The sequence below is a fragment of the Stegodyphus dumicola genome, chromosome 9, assembly GCF_044657685.1.
Source record: "Stegodyphus dumicola isolate Sdum_Otavi_A_Nest chromosome 9, ASM4465768v1".
Lineage (NCBI taxonomy): Eukaryota > Metazoa > Arthropoda > Arachnida > Araneae > Eresidae > Stegodyphus > Stegodyphus dumicola.
The window spans coordinates 41,911,170-41,933,384 of NC_140776.1; the positions used below are offsets into that span (position 1 = coordinate 41,911,170).

At 32.2% G+C, this 22,215-nt stretch overlaps 1 protein-coding gene across 1 annotated transcript; it reads left to right on the forward strand.

The window, feature by feature from the left end:
- The first annotated feature begins 1,565 nt into the window (after window positions 1-1,565).
- Window positions 1,566-18,923, forward strand: LOC118190935 (prefoldin subunit 2-like). The gene is made up of 3 exons (XM_035361733.2): window positions 1,566-1,738; window positions 7,413-7,536; window positions 18,646-18,923. The coding sequence occupies exons 1-3, from the start codon at window positions 1,572-1,574 to the stop codon at window positions 18,823-18,825; spliced, it is 471 nt and encodes a 156-aa protein (XP_035217624.1). The 5' UTR covers window positions 1,566-1,571; the 3' UTR covers window positions 18,826-18,923.
- Window positions 18,924-22,215: the final 3,292 nt, after the last annotated feature.

Consider the following 22,215-nt stretch of genomic DNA (forward strand, 5'->3'; position numbering starts at 1 on the left):
CCATCTCCATGTATTCTAACCTCCTTGGCTTATTTACATTTGAAACAGCAGAGTAGTGGATTTGTTGCCAATCTATAGAAACGTAGCTTCGCAACAACAAAGATAACGCCTTCATTTATTATTGCGAAATAAATCACGCTTAATTCTTTCTGGAATTTTTTCGAGGAAATAAGTGTTTCAGATTTACTTAATTTTTAATAATTTAATTTTTAATAATTAGCAATTTAATTTTTAATAATTAGTAATTTTTATTATAGATATTTTGAGTTTTTATGTATTTTTGCCTTGTCACGCAGTGAGAACTGAATTAATTGAATGAGAAATACTCAATCGTCCATGAAAAACTGTTTCTTTTTTGTTTTATTTGCTTAATTTCTTTTATACATAATTCTAGCTTTATTATAGTATTTGAATAGAACTTGTGGCAACGATTAGATAATTCTATTCTTTAAATGATATATATTTTGTGCATTATGAGTTATCATATGAACGAAATATAATACTGTTAAGTGAACTTACCTCCAGAGTGTCGCTATGGTAAACAAATAGAGTGAATTTTAAAAAATGCATTTATTCTATTGTGGTTCATGCGCTGTGGGCGAAGTAGATTTAATTAAATCCAATAAGTTTAAACGAAATGCAAGAAAAAATGCGCATTATTTAATATTCCGTGCAAGGAAGTCATGTGGTGTACACCTTAAATTTTTTATTGTTGCTATTTCAATGGGAAAATTTAATTATTGCGACTCACATTGTAATAATCATATTGCTACTTAATTTTGCGTAAATTATTTAAACACACTAGCATAAATTAATTAACACAGATTCAGAGTGGTTATGTTCTAGTTTGAGAAACCTCCAGGCTGGATTTTAATGCATTCATTGAAAAGAATTTAAAAATTTTTAAAAATCTACAAAGACTTCATTAATTTTTGATAGTTTCTTGAATTCCTTTCTCTTGAAAAATTGCTTAGTAACGAGTAAACTGTATTTTTAATTTTCAGCTATTATTTTTTTCCTTCGGAACATTTTGCTCTAGGCTAGGATATCAAAGCCTATAATATATTTTTAGTATAAACATCACAGTTTATTTCAGTTGTATTATACCATATTCATTTGCATATTTCCCCCTGTCTTATCCCCCCCCCCCATGTTTTTTCAGCATATGAGAAAGTTCTGATTAATGGTAACAATGTAAAATGCACAAATAGAAAGATATTTTGAGTAAATAAAAGAAATATTATGCCAAATCTTTGGAAATGCATAATATAATAATTATAATATTAGAATGTCTTTAATTTATGCTTTTTAATGTGCTGTGTTTAAACTGTTTCTTCAAAAATTCTTCAAAAATAATATATACCTTCTCCTTCTAACTAGAAGCAAAATTAGGTGGAAAAGAGGAATTAAAAACAGAGGGATACACAGACGATGAATATCAATAAAATAATATTATCATACCTGAGTTAAACCATGAATTCCGAAAGGATTCATGGTTTAACTCCAAGACTCCAAGAATTTTAAAAGGACATCTTTGACTAGAGTGTGCCTCTCACAACTCAACTCGTTTCATGTCTGTCAAGATGGCTTCAGATGCCGAAAAGCAAAGTAAGGGTGGTGAAAAAGTAAAGAAATTAACCCAAGAACAAATTATTTCTACTTTCAATCAATTAAGGCAAGACCAGAAGAATTTAGTAACTAAATTAACAGAAGTTGAACAAGAGTTAAACGAACACAGGTATAAATTTTAAATGTGTATTATTATCATCCATGTGCGCCGAACACCTGAATGTAAATATGTAATTTATTACCTTTTGTAATGAGTTAGGATGTAAATTGAATTTCAGTGATAATTATAGCAGTATTCAATATTTATTAAATAGTATTCATATGTTGCTATCGTTAAATATACTACAAACATTATTTTAAATTATTATGAAAAATTTGCTCATTAAATAAAAAAATTGTGTTATTAAGTGCTTTCTTGAATTTATTGATAAAGTTTTCCATGAAGATTTAATGCCTAGCAATTAGTATTCTTGTAATGAGCGTACCAAAAATAAATTATTTCAGTTGTTTAGTCTCTGTAGTAAGACATAGGAAATGCTGAAGATTCGAAAACACTCCTTTAAAGAAATAGAAAAAAAAAAAAAATAATAATAATAATAATAATAACACGAAAGGCTCTTATCATGCATTCTTTAAGTAATTCAAAAGTAAATGGTATTATCAGACATCTTAAGTCTAATAACGAATATATGTATTAATGTTCATGTATGGAAACCATATAACAAGAATTAGCAAAATCTGATAGAATCCATATAATATAACAGCAAAATGCTTATCTTCCCCTCACCTTTTTCCTCTTTTTTTCCCTCTTTGCAGTTCAAATCTAGCCCTGTTATAAGATGCAATCAATGACAGATTTTTAATTTATATTCTCAGTATGGTATTGACCAGGGTCGTGCAGTATATTTTCTCTGTAGGATGTAAGGTTTCGAAATTCTACCCCTTAAATTTTTTTACTTTAAAATAACCGTCGCTTATAATTTAAAAAAAAAAAAAAAAAAAAAAAACTGCACAACATGTAAAAATACCATTTCTATTTTAAAAACATAAACTTTTAATGGGGAAAGTGCAGAATCACCCATTGCTTGGCGCGTTTTTAAAAATTGCACATACTTGGTATCCATGTACACATTGACCTATTTTCACTTAAAAAAAAAAAATCTCAGAATTGCACAAAAATGGCACTTAGCACACCCTAGACTTTATCTATGTACACATCGACCTATTTTCACTTAACCTTTGACTACTGTGACTTAAATTGTTGCATAACTACAGTGAGCGGTCTCTCAGACTGCTTCTGCTAAAAACAAAATAAGATATTGTTTTTTTTTTTTTTTTTTCTTATTTGAATAAATATTATTTAATTTCATATATTTAACTTTTGCATGAAGATATAAAGCAATTTTTATGCTTAAATCAGTTCATTAAAATAAAAGATATACTGTGATAATAATTCCTTCGCTTGTGTATCTGGATCGAAGAAGAAAATTTTTAAATTCAACTTTTTTTTATTTTGCATTAAAATTTGCGATAAGAATGCTTTAATAAGAATATAGAAAATTAATTTTTATTTTAAAACTTATAATCCAAGCTGCATTTTATACATACTTTTCTACTGCTTTGTAGACACACTGATTATTTGCATGCTATATATTTGTAAGCTGTTTTGCTTTTTTTTACACGGTGGACAAATATAGCACGTTCTTTTTTCTTTTTAATCTAATTTATCGTCTTCAATTGCAATGTTTCCTTCATCATCATTTATTCCGAAAACTCTTCTTATTGTAAGTTTGAGTTCTTTAGGTAGAAATGCTAAAGTTATCTTCCGTTTTACACAAGACTGCACCAATTGAATTGCTAATGAAATCTTTTTGTTTCATTTTCGGAGCCAATGGAATAAGATTGAAATAATACGAATGCATTTGTTGCACAGGTATCCAAGTTTCTGAAGAATGTTGCCATAGGCCAATGTTGGGTTCGACGATCAGTTGAATAGATTGAACGAAGAATAATATTGTGACTTTAATATAACAGCAATATAACAGTTCGAACACCTTTGTTGGGCTCTTGAATAGACCACTGAATTCATTTTTTCCAATAAAAAAATATCTTGTAGAAGGAGAACATGGATTTTCATTTTCATCGGCAGATATTTCTGAAGTTGTGTCATGGTCGCTCTCAATAATTTCATCATGGGAACTTTCATCAGAGAACTCTAAATTAGACCAATTTCAAACTATGTATTCAATTTGGTCTTAGGTAAGATATACAGAATGTTTTTTGCATGCATTCGAAGCAATTTCAAGAATATTTATAAGAAAGCGAAATATGTAACAATAATGAAAAGTAAACTTTATCAGCCGAACTTTGAATCGTATCTGCTGTGATCGGTCCCACAGACCGCTGAGGGGGAAAAATTAAAAAAAGTGAAAGAAGAAATATAGCTACCCAAATGGAACTTGGTATGGTATGTGACCTTGGACAACTGATTTAGAAAGGTACTAGAAATGGCAAAACCCATTAATTATTCTAAGGGGTGGAAGCATTTAATGGAAAATGTCTCGTGGTCTGAGAGACCTCTCACACCAGTAAAAGGTTAAATTAAAGAAAACTGACAAAAATCAAATTGTTTTTAACCCTTGTAAAAAGCGACAAACAAATAAGAGGACAATTCTGCACTTTACCAAGAATTTTTTCAAAGAAAAAGCATCATTCACTGTAGAAAATTATGTTTAAACAACCAACGAGATGAAATTATGCTTTAGCAATAACTCGGTAGCGAAATAGCGATGCAGGCATCCATTCAGTTATGTTTAGCAATTTTTATATAAATTATAATAATGATCTGAAGTAGTTATTTACTCTTATGCTTCCATTCAGTCATGTTTAGCCTTTTTTATATAAATTATAAAGTAATATATGAAATTAACCTTTCATCTAAATTAAAACATCAATCTTAGATAGTTATTTACTATTATACTTTGGTGATTTTTTATGGCCCTCAAAACCGAATAGTACCCAATTTTCTTATATAATAAGTTTTATTAGTAATTGTTGAAAATCAAGCATATATTCCTTCACAATAGCCCCCCTCCAGTAATATTAAAACAAAGTTACTTATCACCAAAATGGAACAAAATTTGTAGCCAATCTAAGCTCAGTAAACTACATTTTAAATCACACAATGAAATAACAAAAAAGGAAATACATGTTATTGCATATACGTATTATAAAAAGGAAATATTGACTTACCATATTTAGAAATTTCTGCGTCTTCAATCTATTACACACAAAATTCCGTAACAGTATCCAAAAACTTCTAGAGTATTCTTCAGTATCTAAAATTATTTGAATTAGAATATGCATACTACTGTCACCACACAAAGTCACAAAAATAAGAGTAAAAAATATCAGAACTACTCTGGTATGCGGCCTCAAGTCGCCAAATTTCTTGCCAAACATTTTTGGCAAGAAACTCCACGCTGCCATATTGCTATCTAAATTTTTTGTCTATATTTCGAACTTTAACCCTAAAATGTCTCCAATAACGCTGTTTTCGCACATACAAAAACCATGTTTTGAACACACAATTTAAGCTACAAATCTGAAACAAAAACGTAAAGTTTCTAACCAAAAATATTTGACAAGAATCTATGTACACAGCGATATGTTTTAACTTCAAAAAACATCTATGAATGGCACAATCTAGGCTACGAACTATGCACACTTTGCTTTAATAAATTAACATAACAACACCTCGCTTTAATAAATTTCAAAGAATACCATGTACACAGCGTTCTGTTTCAACTTAAAAAAAAAATCCACGAATTGCACAATTTAGACGGTACGCACTAATCAACAAAATAACTAAAATAAATTTCAAACAATTCAAAAAAAAAAAAAAAAAAAAAACAATAACGACAAATTTATACTTAAAAAACAATGAACATAACATTCTAAAAAATAAGAACAAAAAGTAAAATGTACTTACCGAACAGCAGAAATCAGCACTTTTTCGAACAGCAGAAATACCAATTTAATGCTGCCACGTAATCACTATCGTGTTTATATGATAGCCAGACACACTATCCAGAAAATTTATACTGTGGTTCACAAATAAATAAAATAACAAATAATCACAAATCCCTACTTCTTCCCAGACCCTCTTTTCACACCTCCAAATACTCACTGCCCCTCAACAGGATGGCCATGACGATATTTGCTTTTGCCGAACTTCAATTCAACAACTTCCACCATTTTGTCTTTCCTCCCTAGCTTCTCAGACACAGAGCATGGCGCAAACCAGCAAACTCCAGCGAAAGATTTTTCAACGTCAACAGGGTTGCCATACAACACGCAATCGTGCCCAAAACCAGTGCAGAACACATATCGCCACATTTGGTGAAATTAGGGCGTATGTCAGAATTGTACCAAAATATCCTTTGTAGTGCCGGACTGTCAGTGGCATTTCTTGCATGAACCTTTCTTGTGACAAACTCATTCAAAGCCATCTGAACAATCTTTACGTTTGACCATACACATTTCCTTAATACAAACAGGACACTTATAATGTCTACTAAGTAAATCTTCATTTACACACCAGCCAATTAATGCTTTTTCCCCTTTCATTCCAAATCGTACAAAAACTTCACAATCACATCGCATACAGCTAGTTTGTGGTGTACAGCACAAATTAAGCAATGTACTTCCTAGCTGACATCCAACCAGAAATAAGCCCTTATAAATATTTTCCCATCAGTCAATTCACTGCAATCATGCAACCAATCTTGTCATAATAGGGTTTTTATAATATCCAACTACTCAAGTTACCATAAATGAAACAACTTGGCAATAATCCAAGGGGCAACCTAAAATATAGACTAACACCTGTGATAAGCAGTGTTTATTATACACACTGTGCAATTCATGAAAAATTTCAGATGGTTTTTTTGCCCAGTTTTATTTAAAAAATAATAAAAAAAAAACCTGAAATGTTTCAGATTTTAAATTACGTCCAAAGGGGCGTTTTTTTAACGTTTTGAGTGTTACCTTTATTTATTAAATATCATGTTCTTTGCACTTAAACCATAAAATTCAGTTCAAGAGCAATATCGCAAAATAATGTTAAATTAAGCATATCTTTAGAATTTCCGATATACACAGTCTCGCGAGCTGGAGATAAAAGTATTTTTTTTCTATATAACGTTGCCATTTCTCGCTTTTAAAGCATTGAGTTTGTAAATCAAAAATTCGTTAAAGTTTTACAAAATATAAAATCTATAATAAAACAAATTCCAAATTTGGGATTTCAGATGCCCATATTCGCAGTAGGATTTCGTCATTCAAAATTCGATGGCTCTATATACCATTGTTTTATCACAATGCGAGAAATAAGACAATCATTTATGCAGATTTTTCATTATTTAATTTCTTCAAATATAATGCAGGACTCTAACATTTTGTGGCAACAGTTTGAAAAGTGAACCGACATTTATGAGTCCGACGCAAAATCGCAAAACGTAAACAATAGTCCTTCAGGGACAAAGCCCTTTGGACTAATAATAATAAATAAAACATTAAAACAACTCTGTGCTTGATTTTTATATCAACCGTTTCTGTGACAAACATTCTGGAGTACTAATTTCTATGATTTCAGTAATTCCACGCCCCCAAATGCTATTGACATACATATATTGCGATTTGCCAAGCCCATACGGAACTTGCACCAGTCTTGCCAGGTTCTAGAGTTGCAAATAAATTATCATTTAATTATTTTACCTTATGTTAAATTTATCAGATTTATGCTTATTAAATATTTATTATATACATATTCTTATTTCTAGTCTTGTTGTTGATACTCTTAAAGATGTTGATCAAGATAGAGTGTGTTATCGTATGATTGGAGGTGTATTAGTTGAAAGAACTGTTAAAGAAGTTTTACCTGCTGTTTCTCATAACAAGGAACAGGTAACAATATTTTAAATAATTTGCTTAAGATATTTTGTTAATAATAAAAATATATTTTTTAATTTTATGAACGTGTCTGCACATTTACATTGTTTATCTTCTAATTTATTTTTACAATTTGTACTGCATTTTTGTAGGAAAACTGGAAATGATTACTAAATGTACCTTTTTGTTACTTTTAGCTGGGTGCAAATATCTTCAGTAGTGGGAATTCTTCTCCCTCCCTTTTTTTTACATTTTGCTAATGGTTCATGATCCTTGAGTAAAGAATCCAAATGGTATTTCAAGAGAAAAAAATACAGATGCAAATTTTCATATCATTCAGTGAAATATTTTCTTTGCTATAACCATAATCAAACCATGTTCGTTAGCACATACTCTTTTTACAGAATGGGCTAACAAAAATTCATTTGGTCTTTAAAAGTAAATATTTTTAGAATAATTTGGTCCTTATAACCCTTTGTCGTTTGTCTTTAATTTTGTTCATGTGGCTTTTTTGTCACTTTTTTAATAATTCCTAAATTTAAATTAACATTTTAAATGAACATGTAATTCAAACTACATGGCTAGTTATGGACTATCACAAGTTGACATTGTAAACAAGGGAAATTAGACATCTCAGGATGAAAATTGGGGGGTCTGCGAGTTGTTGTTCATCCAACCTCTCAAAACATATATTACAACAAGGATTCTTTGTGTGTAGGAAGGAAAAAAAAAAAAGAGTTTCTTGCATTTTGACCTAGATTTTATAGTCATATTTCCACATATTGTGACAGTGTCACCTTCAAGAAAATCAGCCATAAAAATCAGGGTAAAAATATATTTCAACAGGGTTCGTAGCGGTCTTTATAAGTGCTTATAAGTCCTTATATTTGAAAATAAAATATAAGGCCCTTATAGGTGCTTACTTTTTCTTTAAAGTCCTTTTTTTTGTGTGTGTGTGTGTTTATTTTTTGCTTATAATGCTTTTTTTTTTTTAATGAACGTGCTATTTTTCCCCCGTACCAAAGCCGAAACTAAATAAACAGCTTTTCTTCTTAATATGAAATGTCAGATGGTGAATCATACTCCCGGCCCAGAAATAGCTTTTCCCCCTTTCTCTGCATTAACATAACCTTTGGTGTTCACGAAGAGTACAGACAGGTGCCCGTCGTTCTATTGGTCAAAGAATTGCGAAAGCAGTAGAAAATTTCGGTACATTTGGCATTCTTTTACTTCCACCCAAATACTACACACATTTGAATTTCTATCAAGATCTTAATAATTTGCATTCTCGCTCTGCTTAGTCAGTTCACACTCATGTTTATTATGATCATTATGCTTATATTATGAGCATATGTATGAATGTTTATAATAACATAGTTGCAGTAACTGCTGAAGTATAGTAAACTTCCAAAAATGGTTGTGTTTTGACTCAGATTAGCTTTCTAAGGAATAATATTCGGAATGGCTTAAATAAAGGAAAAGTAATCGAATAGTCAAAATAATTTCATTTTTTTGGCCGATACATTATACAGTACAACCTTTTTTTTTTGTCATTTTTCAATCTGGATTGAATAAGACTAAAAGTTCTGCGATCTACCAACCCAAGCAAAGAATGATTCTATTCCGGAAATGTAACGCCGCTTGTTGAAAATTAGAAGGAAAAACACCCCAGTTATTTATTCTCCCAATACCGGCAGCTGTTGATTCCGATTGCGTAATATCACGTAGGGAAACATATTGTGTAATAACGTTTGCGATATTTTGCAGAGATAATTAATTTTTATATTCTGTCCGAGATTTGTTTATGAACACTTAAAAGAGTTTTACTGTGCTTGCTAAGCAGAATATTTTTCAGTTCCATTAATTTATTTTTATATGATGCACATATCGAAATGTCAAAAGCATTTATTTAGCGGAAAAATCTAAAGAGCGGCTACTGTCTAGCCCCCTCCGCTCCTCTTTTTCAAGTTACGATTGACTGTCCGAATATTCGCCAATTTCCAAGTATGCATGTTACAGGGTTGCCACGCTACCTGGAGAACCGGGAAAAGTCAGGGAATTCGAAAATTGACCAAAATATTCAGGGAAAAGTCAGGGAATTTAAGTATTTTTGTCAAAATCTGGAAAAGTCAGGGAAGTTCATACAACAATCCCGCCAAAAAAAGCGATTTTTGCTCCGACGTCGGAAGAGGTAACTTTTTTGGCGAATTATGTATCACGTGAGTGTCATTCGGGTAGCTGGCATAGAGCCAATTTTCGCAGCTCCAATTTGATTGTCTTTTAGAAAGGCAAAGCAACTTTCCCGCAACTTTTGGTTTCCAATATTCTCGAGAATCGCATGTGCAGTGCATGAACTAAAGAAAGTACCTGTTCTCGTATAAAACAAAATGGGTTTAATCCTAGTATACGGTACCATGGAGGTTAGAATCAAAGAATATGTATTGTAAAGAAGGAAAACCTCTCTGCAACAGACGTGGCTGTGGCTCCGTTCCATCATAGAGGGAAAACAGCTGTGCATGTCTGATATATCTGTCGCCAAAGCTCGACACCGGTGTCGAAGTTCGAAGGTCACGTTATCAAGAGTTCGTAAAATGAATATCGTTTAAAATTTCTTTAACCACTTGCGCTAAAAAGACGTGCCACGCACGTCATGCTTTTGTCTCAAACCGCGAGTGACGTGAACACCACGTCGATAAGCATTTATCGCAAAAATGAAAATAACGTGGTGCACACGTCGCCTAACAACGAGATTGTTTATTTCTCGAGTTACAGCTCTGGATTGCACTCGCAGATGCGGAGCGGCGTGAATGAGACACTTTACGGCTTGTTATATTGTAGCGCACGGCACCGCAACCGTGAAGTTTAGTCTCAGCGCAAGTGGTTAGACTCTAAAGGAAAAGAAAATATTTTTTGGCGCAAGTAAATTAATTCATGGATTAGTTATTTTCAGGGAAAAAAAAAAAAAAAAAAAACTACGAAAATCCGTTTTTAAAATTATTGCGAAAAATCCAAGAAGAAACGTCCTTTGATAAAACGTTTCTTCTTGGATTTTTCGCAATAATTTAAAAACGGATTTTCGTAGTTTTCTCTTTGTCAAAGAGCGTTTCTTCTTAACACGTGTTTCTCAATCTCCTGTACACATCGCAGAGAGGGAAATTCTGGCCGCCAGGTTCCGTCGCCAAATCCCTTGGCAAATTTTCCCTCCGCATTCTAGCGGCGTAATAGCATTTTACTTGTATGGAACCTTTTCTTCTTTACATAGACGTTCTTTGGTTAGAATAATAATGGAATTTGGCGACATCTTGATGCGCAGTAAACGGGTCATTTTGGTCTTGGCGACAATTTTCAAAATCGTGCCAAAGCCTTACCGTATACTAGAATTTTACCGCAAAATCTTTTTAAACCTTTTTTTTTTTTTTTTCTTTTTAATAAATACCTTGCCATTTTGCAGTAAAATAAAAAAATAGTAATCAGTCATCTAGGCTAGCCATGTAATATAACTATATTCGCTAAAATATCATTGATTATTCTAATTCAATTTTTAAGTAATTATTTTTATGTTATTCGTATAATTTAATGTTGCTTCTTCCCTCTAAATTTATTTATTATTAGTAAATAATATTTCCAAATTTCAGGAAATTTTCTCTGGCATAATTCTGAAATTAATTATAGCAGTATGATGACATACCATCACGAAATTTAATGCACATATTTTTTCCTTATGTATGCTGCGAAATAAATATAAAATACCTCAATTTATTAAAATAGATTTCTTTCTTTCGTTTAGCTGCAGAATGTCTACAAAAAAAGCCTTATTTTATTCCAGAATGGGAAGTTTCTAATCTCAATCTTCAGTTGGAGGAAACAACAACTATTATAATTATATTTGTGTTTTCAAGTGTTAAGGTGCCTTTTAAGAACATACCTCACGCAAATTAAATTTACCTAAAATCTAACCTAACTATTTAGCATTGCGTTGTGATTTATAAGGACCGGATAAGCCTCGTGTTGAACTGGTGATGATCATGAGTAATAATTAAATAAAACATACATTTGTTATCCAATATATATATCTTAAATTTTATTAAGTTTCTTAAGTGGAAAACTAAACAAAATTATTAAACAAAGTATACCAAGAATAATTAAGAATAAATGTCCTCTGGGATTTATTGAATAATTAAGTGAATTTGCTACACAATACAAGTAATACCATAATTAATTTACCTCTTAGCACAGCCAATGTACATTATGCGGATAGACTGGAATTTTCTTGAAACACACCTGGAAAAGTCAGGGAATTTCATTCTCCTGTTTGAGTGGCAACCCTGATGTTAGTTAAGCTTTTACTGTTAAAGGATGACTGCATGAAGCAAATTTCTGTCTTCTGATTTCAGAAATGTTCCTCTTTTTTACTTAAATTACTTTACTTGCAATATCTGTTAAGGGAAAACTGATATACAATGAAAATTTAGAAAATTTTCAGAATTTATATTTAAATTATTTAAATATCAATATGAGTAGAAAAATAAATTGTATTTATTATTAGGTTCCAAGCGAATACAATAAATATGCCTTATTATTATTTATTTTTTCTATATTGAACAGAATTTCATCATTAAATCTTGTGATATAGTTTAGTTCTGCATAGTTTTTTTTTCCTCTCATTGTAAACTAGTTCTGTAAATTGAACTTTTATTTAAAATTTAAAAAAAAAAGTAATTATTTTCCATGGTTGAGGTAATACTTATTCTCTCTTAATAAATACAGTCAAAAGTCGTTAATTCGGACACCCATAATCCAGAATGATCTATAATCCGGACCTTTGCCGCTGCGAATTTGCGTGTGCGCATGCGCAAAATACGTTTACGAATGCGCGTTTAATGTATCACGGACAGGATAAGCTAAGCGAAAATTATCTAATTATCTATTTCAGTGAATGTTGCAGATTGCGTTGTTCCTTAATCTTCGAATTGGATCCGGATTATTATTTTTTGCAGACTGTTAGAGCAATTTTATAAAAGTAAGCTTAAACTTTCGATTTTGTCAAATAGAATTTCCGATATATATTTACTAATACGTAAAGGATATACAAAGCGAAAGTATCTTTCGGAGTCCATTAAACAAAAAGTGGAATTGCTGCAAAAAATTGATAAAGGCATATCCTTTGTTTATCTAAACTTTGTTTATCTTTAACGCTGGGGCGGCGGTGTGCAATGAATTGGAAGTTGATCTGTCAGCATTATCCTTATCTTAAGGGCAGATGTTTTTATTTTATTTGGCTTATAATTGCTTACTTAATGTAGTATTTCATCTCGTCTTTGATATGATTTAAATCAAATGCTTCGTCATTATAATTTGCGTCCGATAGGGAAGAAAGTGACAGAGGTTATTGAAAACGAATAAATTTCGATTGACAAATTAGTCGGTATTCTCGACACAGCAATTATAGGACTTGAACAGCGGAACTTTGTAACTGAACAAGAAATTATGTCTGTTTATAGAATTAAAGAGAATGTATTATCACATAAAAAAACGAAGCAACTTAAACAACTTACATTGAAAGAAATGTTTAATGAAGTAAACAAATAAATATTAAGCTTTTTTTTTGTAAATTTTGATACCCTTTAGATCATAATTGTTCTTTATTTCGTAAATTACGGTTTCATATTTTGAATTTTATAATTTCTGCATGCCATTTTACCAGATTTAAACTGATTATCTATAATCCGGAAAAATCGATAATCCGGAATCACCGAAGTCCCGACGAGTCCGGATTAACGACTTTTGACTGTACTGCATTTCTCATATTTTAAATTACAAGTCTAATTTTTAAGGTTATGCAGTTGTGTATAATGTAATTATACAGGTGCTTATTTTTTTCTTAAAATGTGCTTGAAAAGTGCTTATAGGTGCTTATTTTTTTAATTAAAATGTGGCTATGAACCCTGTTCAAGTACCCTTTGGTGAATAATGGTGCTCTTTTTTCTGTCATTCTTGTTTACATCTAATGTCCTGAATGGTGTCCAAAACATAATACTATAAAACATTATATAATCTCAATAAACTCATTTTAAATCAAACAAAGAAATAGCATACAAATGGAAATACTGATTATCTAATCTATGCTGTACAAAAAGGAAATATCAACTAACCTTATTTAAAAAATTCTGTTTCTTCGATTAGTGTGACACACAGAATTCCTTAAATAGCATCCAAAAACTATTAAAAAAAAAAAATCTAAACTAGAATTTGTATACTGCCATTGCCACATTAATTCACAAAAGTAAAAATGAAAATTATCCTCCATACTGCCGGTAGCATTTCTTTCGAAAATCCCTTTTTATTACACCCTACATACCTTCCGTAGCATTGATGTTACTGTGAAAGATCGAGATTTGGAGAATGTTGACCTTCACATAGTTGCTTGGTGCATGCCCAAATATTTGCCAAATATCCTTATTTCTGACTTACGCCGGCAAATGTCGACATTCACCATGTACTAATGGTACTAATGGTCGTCGGAGATTTGCATTTTGTTCTCCGTATTTCGGGTGCCATTAAAACTTTAAGGGTAACATAATGTTTTCACCTGTCTTGCTGAGAGGAGTTACCAATCCATGGTGAGAAGAGTTGTTTGTAACTCTATAGAGGCGTTTTCACTGCATGACATGTAGCTTTTGATTCTAATGTGAGAAGAGCTACTTGATATTACTTGACTTCCTAATAATAACAGCATTTGTTCTTGGATAAATGTTAAGCATTTAATTTTAAATTTAGCCAATAAAGAACTTTTTTTTTTACTTTTGCATTTATACTGTGTATGTCAAAATATGAAAAAGCTTAAGTAACAGCACATGTAAACAAACTTTTGAACTTAAACAATACATTTTAAATGAGAAAAGAAAATAATACAAAAGAAAACAACAACTTAATTATGTAATTAAAATCTTATTTTATTGCAACAACATAAACTTTTACGACATTTTGAATTGCACAAGAGTCCCTTGCTTTTACAAATGCATTTAGTTGTGGAACACTTTCTTTTGCATTGACATTGCAGTATAGCCTTGCCCTCTACTTCTCGAATCAGCTGCTTCTCTCAGTGACATTACTTGAGAAGGAATCTCATCTAAGGAAAGTAACTTTTCTTTACAAATTATGAACTGATTACGCGTATAAAGTGGCTTGAAGGTGTCATTTTTATTTGCTAGTTTATAAAAGCCAGAGTCTCATTCTAACAACAACTGTCAACGCATTTCGGCCATCTGTACAACCACGGTCAACATCAGGGACTTGTATTCGTACGGTATCACCAATTTGAGCAGGAGAAAATTTTTTTTGAGGTTCGTAACATTTTCATTGGATTTATAAAGGATTCTCTTTCACGGCCAATCTTTTTATAGAAATTAACTCGTGTTGTTCAGTTCAGTCTTGATATGAAGACGTGGTAGGTTGCAGGTCCTCCTCAATATTTTTCTTTGGAATATGGTTTCGCTATGGCCACTGCTCAGGTTTTCTTCAAAAGTATTAACAATTTCTTCGAGCTGTTCTTTGGTTTAAAAAGTATTAGCAATTTCTTAAGAGTTGTTCTTCAGTTTCAATATTTGTGGTTTGTTCGCCAGGCAAAAAAGACGATGCTGTCCCTCTTTTTGGTTTAATGCTAAATATAACCCTGTGAGGAGAGATGTGTTTGAAAAATAAAAACAAATGTCTTCTCGTTTACTCGCAATTAATGTATTTAAATTTTCAAGGAAAAGTTCACGATTCACTGCAGTATCCATTCAACATAAATTTGGGTATTGGATAAAAAAGAAAAAGAAGCCACAAAAAGGCTGCAATCTAAAGAATTGGCAGAAAGTTAGAATGGAAGAATGCGATGTTTGTTCTTTCTGAAATGAAGGGTTTATTGTGGTATATATATATTTGTGGTTTGTTCGCCAGGCAAAAAAGACGATGCTATGCCTCTTTTTGGTTTAATGCTAAATATAGCCCTGTGAGGAGAGATGTGTTTGAAAAATAAAAACAAATGTCTTCTTGTTTACTCGCAATTAATGTATTTTAAATTTTCAAGTAAAAGTTCACGATTCACTGCAGTATCCATTCAACCTAAATTAGGGTATTGGATTAAAAAAAAAAAAAATTAAGAAAACGTTGCGCGTAACATCAAACCTAGCATAAGACTGACAAACAGTGTTCCAAAGTATAACAAATAAATGCTACATAATTTCAATCACAGCAGAGCAAAGAATTTGGTGACAGACAGTTGCCCCTCTGTTGGACTCGACTTCTCTTTTCGACCTCCACCACAGTATATCGGAGATTGTCTACATACACCGGTGATAGTCTGAATGTACAAGAATATAACCAAATATTCAGTCTTTCACCAACGTATTTGGCAGGGCTGTGGAGTCGTGGAATCGGAATTGGGCAGATTTTAGGGTAAAAGGAGTCTGAGCTGGAGTTGCTAAAAACAGGTCGACTCCGACTCCAATTTTTGTTGGACAGTTTGAACTTCAAATGAATTGAAAAAAAAAATAATGACAAGCTGAGTTATTATTTTTATTTATGAACTATATACATTAATAAATAGTTATTTTCTATTTTATTGATGTATTAATAAATATAAGGGAGGAGAATGGATGTGATATTTGCCATTAGTGATTAAATTGATTCATTTAGTTACAAATCTCACTGGCAAATTTAGGTAAGCAGCACTAGCAGCAAGGACTACCAAAATTGATGCCATTCTTAGGAAGCGAGCAGGAAAAAGAGCAATTATTAATTAAGCAACGTGATAAGAAAGTACATATTTGATGATAAAGAGGTTGTTAGAATTAAGAACGTTTTTAGAAGATTTAGATAACCCTAATGTTTCACTAACAGAAAGACTGGAATGATCTTGCAAAATTGGAAGCTCTTCTTTCTACACCGAATATAGCCACAAAAAGGCTGCAATCTAAAGAATTGGCAGGAGGTTAGAATGGAAGGATGCGATGTTTGTTCTTTCTGAAATGGAGGGTTTATTGCCGAAGGAATCATTTCTTCAATGAAGAAAAGAGAAACTAGTTTGCTAGACAATGAGATCTTGCTGGGTTCAATATATGTAGATCCGAAACACCGAATTTTCTTGGATGAGGAACAAATTAAAAAGGCAAAGAAAGCCGTCTAAGAACTTAAAGTAAGAACAATAAAAATTTTCCCATGCTAGAAAAAGTTTGAAAAAGAAGGATTAGCATGCAAATTTTGACCACTTACAATGCTTAAATATATAGATATTTTTCTGTTATATACACCGTGTTTCAAAAAGAATATAAGTATTACAAAGTGTTATTTTGTCCAAACTATCGATTACTGTGCCTCGGCTCGGCTATTGGGGAAACTAATACGTAGTCTAGTATATATTAATAGCTGCTAGATGTCAGTTGTCTTCTGTTTTGTGTGGTAACCATCACATGCTTAAAATGAATACTCTGCAGCAGAAATCATTTTGTGTTGAGTTTGTGAAGCTCAATTTCATCTTTACAGTGCAAAGATGTTTCAAGTCAAGGTACTAAAGTGATCTTCCGATTGGGTGGAACATTCGCAGATGTTCGACAATTTGTAAATACAGGATATACAGGATGTGTATGTTAAGGAAAGAGTCCTGGCCGCCCTTGTACTCTCAATGAAATTGTTGCACAAATTCAAACTGCTTTCCAACGTAGTCCTTTAAAATCAACTTGTCGGGCCAGTTGGGAGTTATTACTGCCTTCAACAACAATTTGGCATGTTTTGAGACGTCAGTTGGTTATGAAGCCATACAAGTTACATTTGTTACAGGCTCTGCGTCCTGATGACAAACGCAAACCTGTGGAATTTTGTAACAAGATTATTGATGGTATTGACAATGATAACACTTTCGCACCAGCATCGTGTTCGGTGATGAAGTGACTTTTCATGTTAGTGGTCATGTAAACAAACACAATGTTCGAATTTGGAGCCTACAGAACCCACATGCAGCCATTGAACATGTATGAGATTCGCCCAAAATCAATGTGTTTTGTGCGATATTCTGATCATCTGTTTACGGCCCATTCTTCTTTGATGGAAACATGGTTAACAGTCAGCAGTATCTCACTATGTTACAAAACTGGTTGTTTCCGAGGCTGCACGAAGACAACTTCATTTTTCAACAAGATAGGGCACCCCCGAACTTTTGTCACCAAGTGCGTGATTATCTGAATGAAACTCTGCCAAACCGTTGGATTGGTCGTCTAGGAGCTGGCGACTGAACATGTCTCAGCTGGACTCCACGGTCACTAGATTTGACTTTTTCCTGTGGGGCTTCATTAAAGACAGCATTTATGTACCACCATTCCCACAGAACCTGGAAGAGGTGAAGAACCAGATCTGTCCTGTCATAACATCAGTGACGACAGACATGCTTGCCCGAGTATGGGAGGAATTTGAGTATCAATGTGATATTGTTCATGTCGCTGATGGAGGACATATTGAACATCTGTAACATCTCTAATCTGAACTTGAGAGGGTTCGTACATATGTGTATAAAGTTTCATATTCGTATGCCATACGGCCCACCAGCGGCCGAGCGGTAAAGTCGCTGAACACTGGTAGTTCGGTCCGAGGTTCGAATCCCACGAACGGGCTGGCTGCGTGGGCGTTTTCGTGGTTTTCCCCATGTGTAACGTGTATACGAGCCAGTTTCCCTTAGAAAGTCCTCCACGAAGGCATCCCTCCTCTTAGGCAGATAGCCCTCGAGGCTTTGCCATACTCACACACACACGTATGCCATACAGTTTAATAAATATGTGCATTCGAAATATGCATATTCTTTTTGAAATGCACTGTGTATTTAAAAAAATGTATTTTTGTCAAGAAATAAAAAAAAAATTAACCACATGATAATTTAGCTATAGGAAATTAGATATAACACATTTTGATTTTTGTAAATAGAAATGTAATATCTGAACAGCATAATTTAGTCGAATCCTCTAAGGATTTTTTTCCGTCTTTGTTATTTAGAAGAAAGCTTATGTAATATATACATAGTTTTATACGATGTATGAAAAAAAACCTAGAGTGAAGTTTTTTTTAATTGAAATTTTTGTTGCATTTTCTTTGCAGTTAGCAGTATTTCTAGAGAATTTAAATCAACAGATTGAAAAGAAAGGCAGAGAAATTAATGAGTTTAAAGAAAAGTACAACATTCAAATTAGGAAAGAGGCCCCATTTCCCATGTTGGAACCAATGAAGGATGAGTCTGAAGCATCTTCATCAGGTGTTCTTGTCAAGACTGAATCCTAGTACTAATTTGTGTTTGCAAATTGGACTTATTACGTCTGAATGTTTGTTTTGTTTATTTTTCATATGTGATCATTTTTGAAATAAATTTCTCTGTTACACATTTGCATCTGCTTTTACATTTTATAAAATATTTATTAAATGTTTAAAAATGTAAATTTGAAAGAGCACAATGAAACTGCATCATCATTAGTATTTAAGAGGTTAATAATCATCATTAAAGTTTCTAGTAATTTAACTTACATATAAATCTATCAAAAAAAATTAAATGATAACCACTGTGTAAAAATAACTTTTTTTTTTTTTTTTTTTTTTGTTAACACCCCCCTTACAAATGTACACTTTATTCTGACTTTACCATGTAGAGATATATTGTAATTGCAGATCTGTTTGATTTTATAATAAATCTAGCATTATTTTTTTAACTACATTATTTTATCTCATGCACTTTAAATATGCTGTATTTATTAGTAGTATCATATTCTATTGTAAAAGTAAGGGCAAAAAGAATTTAAGAATATTAGTCGTAAAATGTGTCTGATGTTATTGTTATTTGTGTTTCGTTTTCTTCAATCATGTTTTGATGCTATATGATTAAAAAAAGTGTTGTTAATATTGATAGGTAATAACTTATATAATTCCGGGCTAATCAGAATTGAAAGTTGACCTGTTAAACTTGGTAATTTAAATTTTAATTACATTTTAAAAAAAGCAAATAAAATGATAAACTTTTGAAGTAAAGGTAATATTTTGATGTTCACGTTTCTTTAATAAAAGCCCACAGATTTTCTACATAAAATACTAAAATTAAAATCAATTCATTTTTACCATTTTTTAGTAAAATTTATTCACTGTTATTATGACTGAAATTTAGGTATCTGAATCTTTAAAATATGGTAAAAAATGATGAATGAGCTACATAGCCTGCCAGCTCTTGCATCACATCTTCCAAAGATTTTTAATTTTCAGCCTTTATTAAGGAAAGTTTTTGCTAATTATTTATTAAATTTATTGAATTAATGAATGTACAAATATCATTCTCCTACTTTTAATAATTTTCAGTGTAACTTTTCTTATTAAAGTTTATTTGATCTGAATTGTCTTAATATGTTATCAACTTGTGTAGAACTTTTATGAAGATTCAAACATCTTTAATAATTTAATATTTGTATATAATTTTATTTTACATCAATAAATGATATATTACTAAGTTTGTCCATACAATTATATAATTAATCATAACCATTAATTTTATTTTTATCACATTTAGAAGTACTTTAATCAATACAAAGCCATACTCAGGATTTTTTTAATCATAAAATAAAGTTAGCTGAAGCACATACAATTTATTAATTACTTTTTAATTAAGTATTAACACATTTTATGTCAGAATATTATAAGTAGCTCAATAACCTGAATCATGTATTGTAAAGTGAATTTAAGTCGGTCTGAAATTTGAAATGGCACTGCTGTGCTACTTGAAAACCCCCTGAAAACTCAGTTTTTCATATTTTAAGGTTATGCTATTAGTGAAATTACAAGCATTATTAAAATAACATCTGGATGTTTTCTCAAATATTGAATAATTATTGTGATTTTCAAGCTTAAAGAGTTTGGATCGAATAACTGCAAATGTATTTACTTCAGAATTCATGAAATAAAGTGTCTGCCTATCATTGTTGATTGATGAATTGAGTATGGCAGTGTCCTCAAGAGCTATCTTAGGAGTTATCTCTTGTCTTGTGTTAAAAGTGTTATCAGGAGAGAGTTATCTCTTGTCTTCATGCTAAAAGTGTGAAAATAATAACAATAATTTTTAGCGGCTTAGTATAATTACATATTAGTTAAAATTATGTAAAAAATAATAATCAGTAAAGTACTGTTTATATTGCAAAATTCTGATGCATCTGAAAGAAGCATGAAAACATTCAACTAAAATCAATTTTGATAAATTAATTGTTTGAGTAATACAGGGTGTTTGAAAAATTGTGCACATCGCAACAAGTAAGTAAAGTTTATTGGTTTAATGCACAGACTGCAAGACATATGATACTTATGTTTATTTATTTACATTGTACAAATGCAACAGCAAATCATGTCGTACAGTATATGCTTGAAATGACAGTTCTGTTTTGTAATGCATGGGCAACCTTATTTTAAAGTTTGAGGTTACTTTCTGGAGCATCTGTACACTGATATTGTGTTGCTAACCATTGTTGTGATCTTCTTCATTAAAGGTCTTTCAGGATATATGTATTGTTTTTATAAATCTTGTTTACATTGCTCTTATATAGACATTATGCATATTTACACTAAATATTTCTCTTTATCTAATTCCTTCAGTTCCTGCATACAACGAATGTTGATATATATAAAAGTTAATTTTTTTTTGTGCTTTCTGAGCATTCTCATACATAACTACTGATTGTGCAGATAGTTTCTTGAGGGTTTTTCAAGCCAGTTTCTGCAACATTTACTCAGCTTCTACCAGTTTAATAGCCCCACCATTGGCCAAGTGGTTAAGACTATGATTGCTAGTTTGCCCGGGGTTCGAATCCAGGTGAATGGGCTGGCTGCATGGATGTTTTTCATAGATTTCTGCATGGGAAACGTGAATACAAGCCAGTTTACCTAGCTCCACAAAGACATCCCTTCCTGTAGCCAAGTAGACCTTGTGTGCTTTGTCATACACTCATGTCCATAAATTAAGGATAATTCGGAGTCACGCGGAAATCGAACTCTAAAATAAATATATCACCTGTAAAATCACTACACACATCTTCAAGAATCATATGCAAATTTCAGGAAGTAACCAGATGACACCGATGGTACGTCACAATAACGAGAGTGTAAGAGAGTGATATATAAGGAATACAGGCAAAGAAGTAAAATTGTTCGCAGGTGCTTTATAAGCATTTCGGTGCAATAACCGAATAGTTACGACACAAAGGACGCATTTGGATGATTTTTTACGTGGTAGAATTATTGGCCGTCTGGAATGTGGGCGTACCCAATTGGAAGGAGTTACAATGCCGAATGAGGACCGGTATTTGGCAGTTAATGCCAAAAGAAACAGGTGGAGCACAGCCTCAGACCTGTCTCGTCAGCTCTCTTCAGCTACTGGTACGACAATTTCAAGGCAGACCGTGTACAGACGCTTAGAGCAGATTGGTCTATATGCTCGTAGACCTGTCAGATGCGTTCCACTTACTGCAACTCACTGTCGCCTGCGGTTAGCCTGGAGTAGAGAGCATGCATTGTGGACACCGCAACAGTGGGCTTGTGTGATGTTTTCCGACGAGTCCAGGTTTAGCTTGCAGTCTGATTCTCGCCGGACTTTCATATGGAGAGCTCCAGGTACCCGTTACAAGAAAACATCATTGAACGACACCG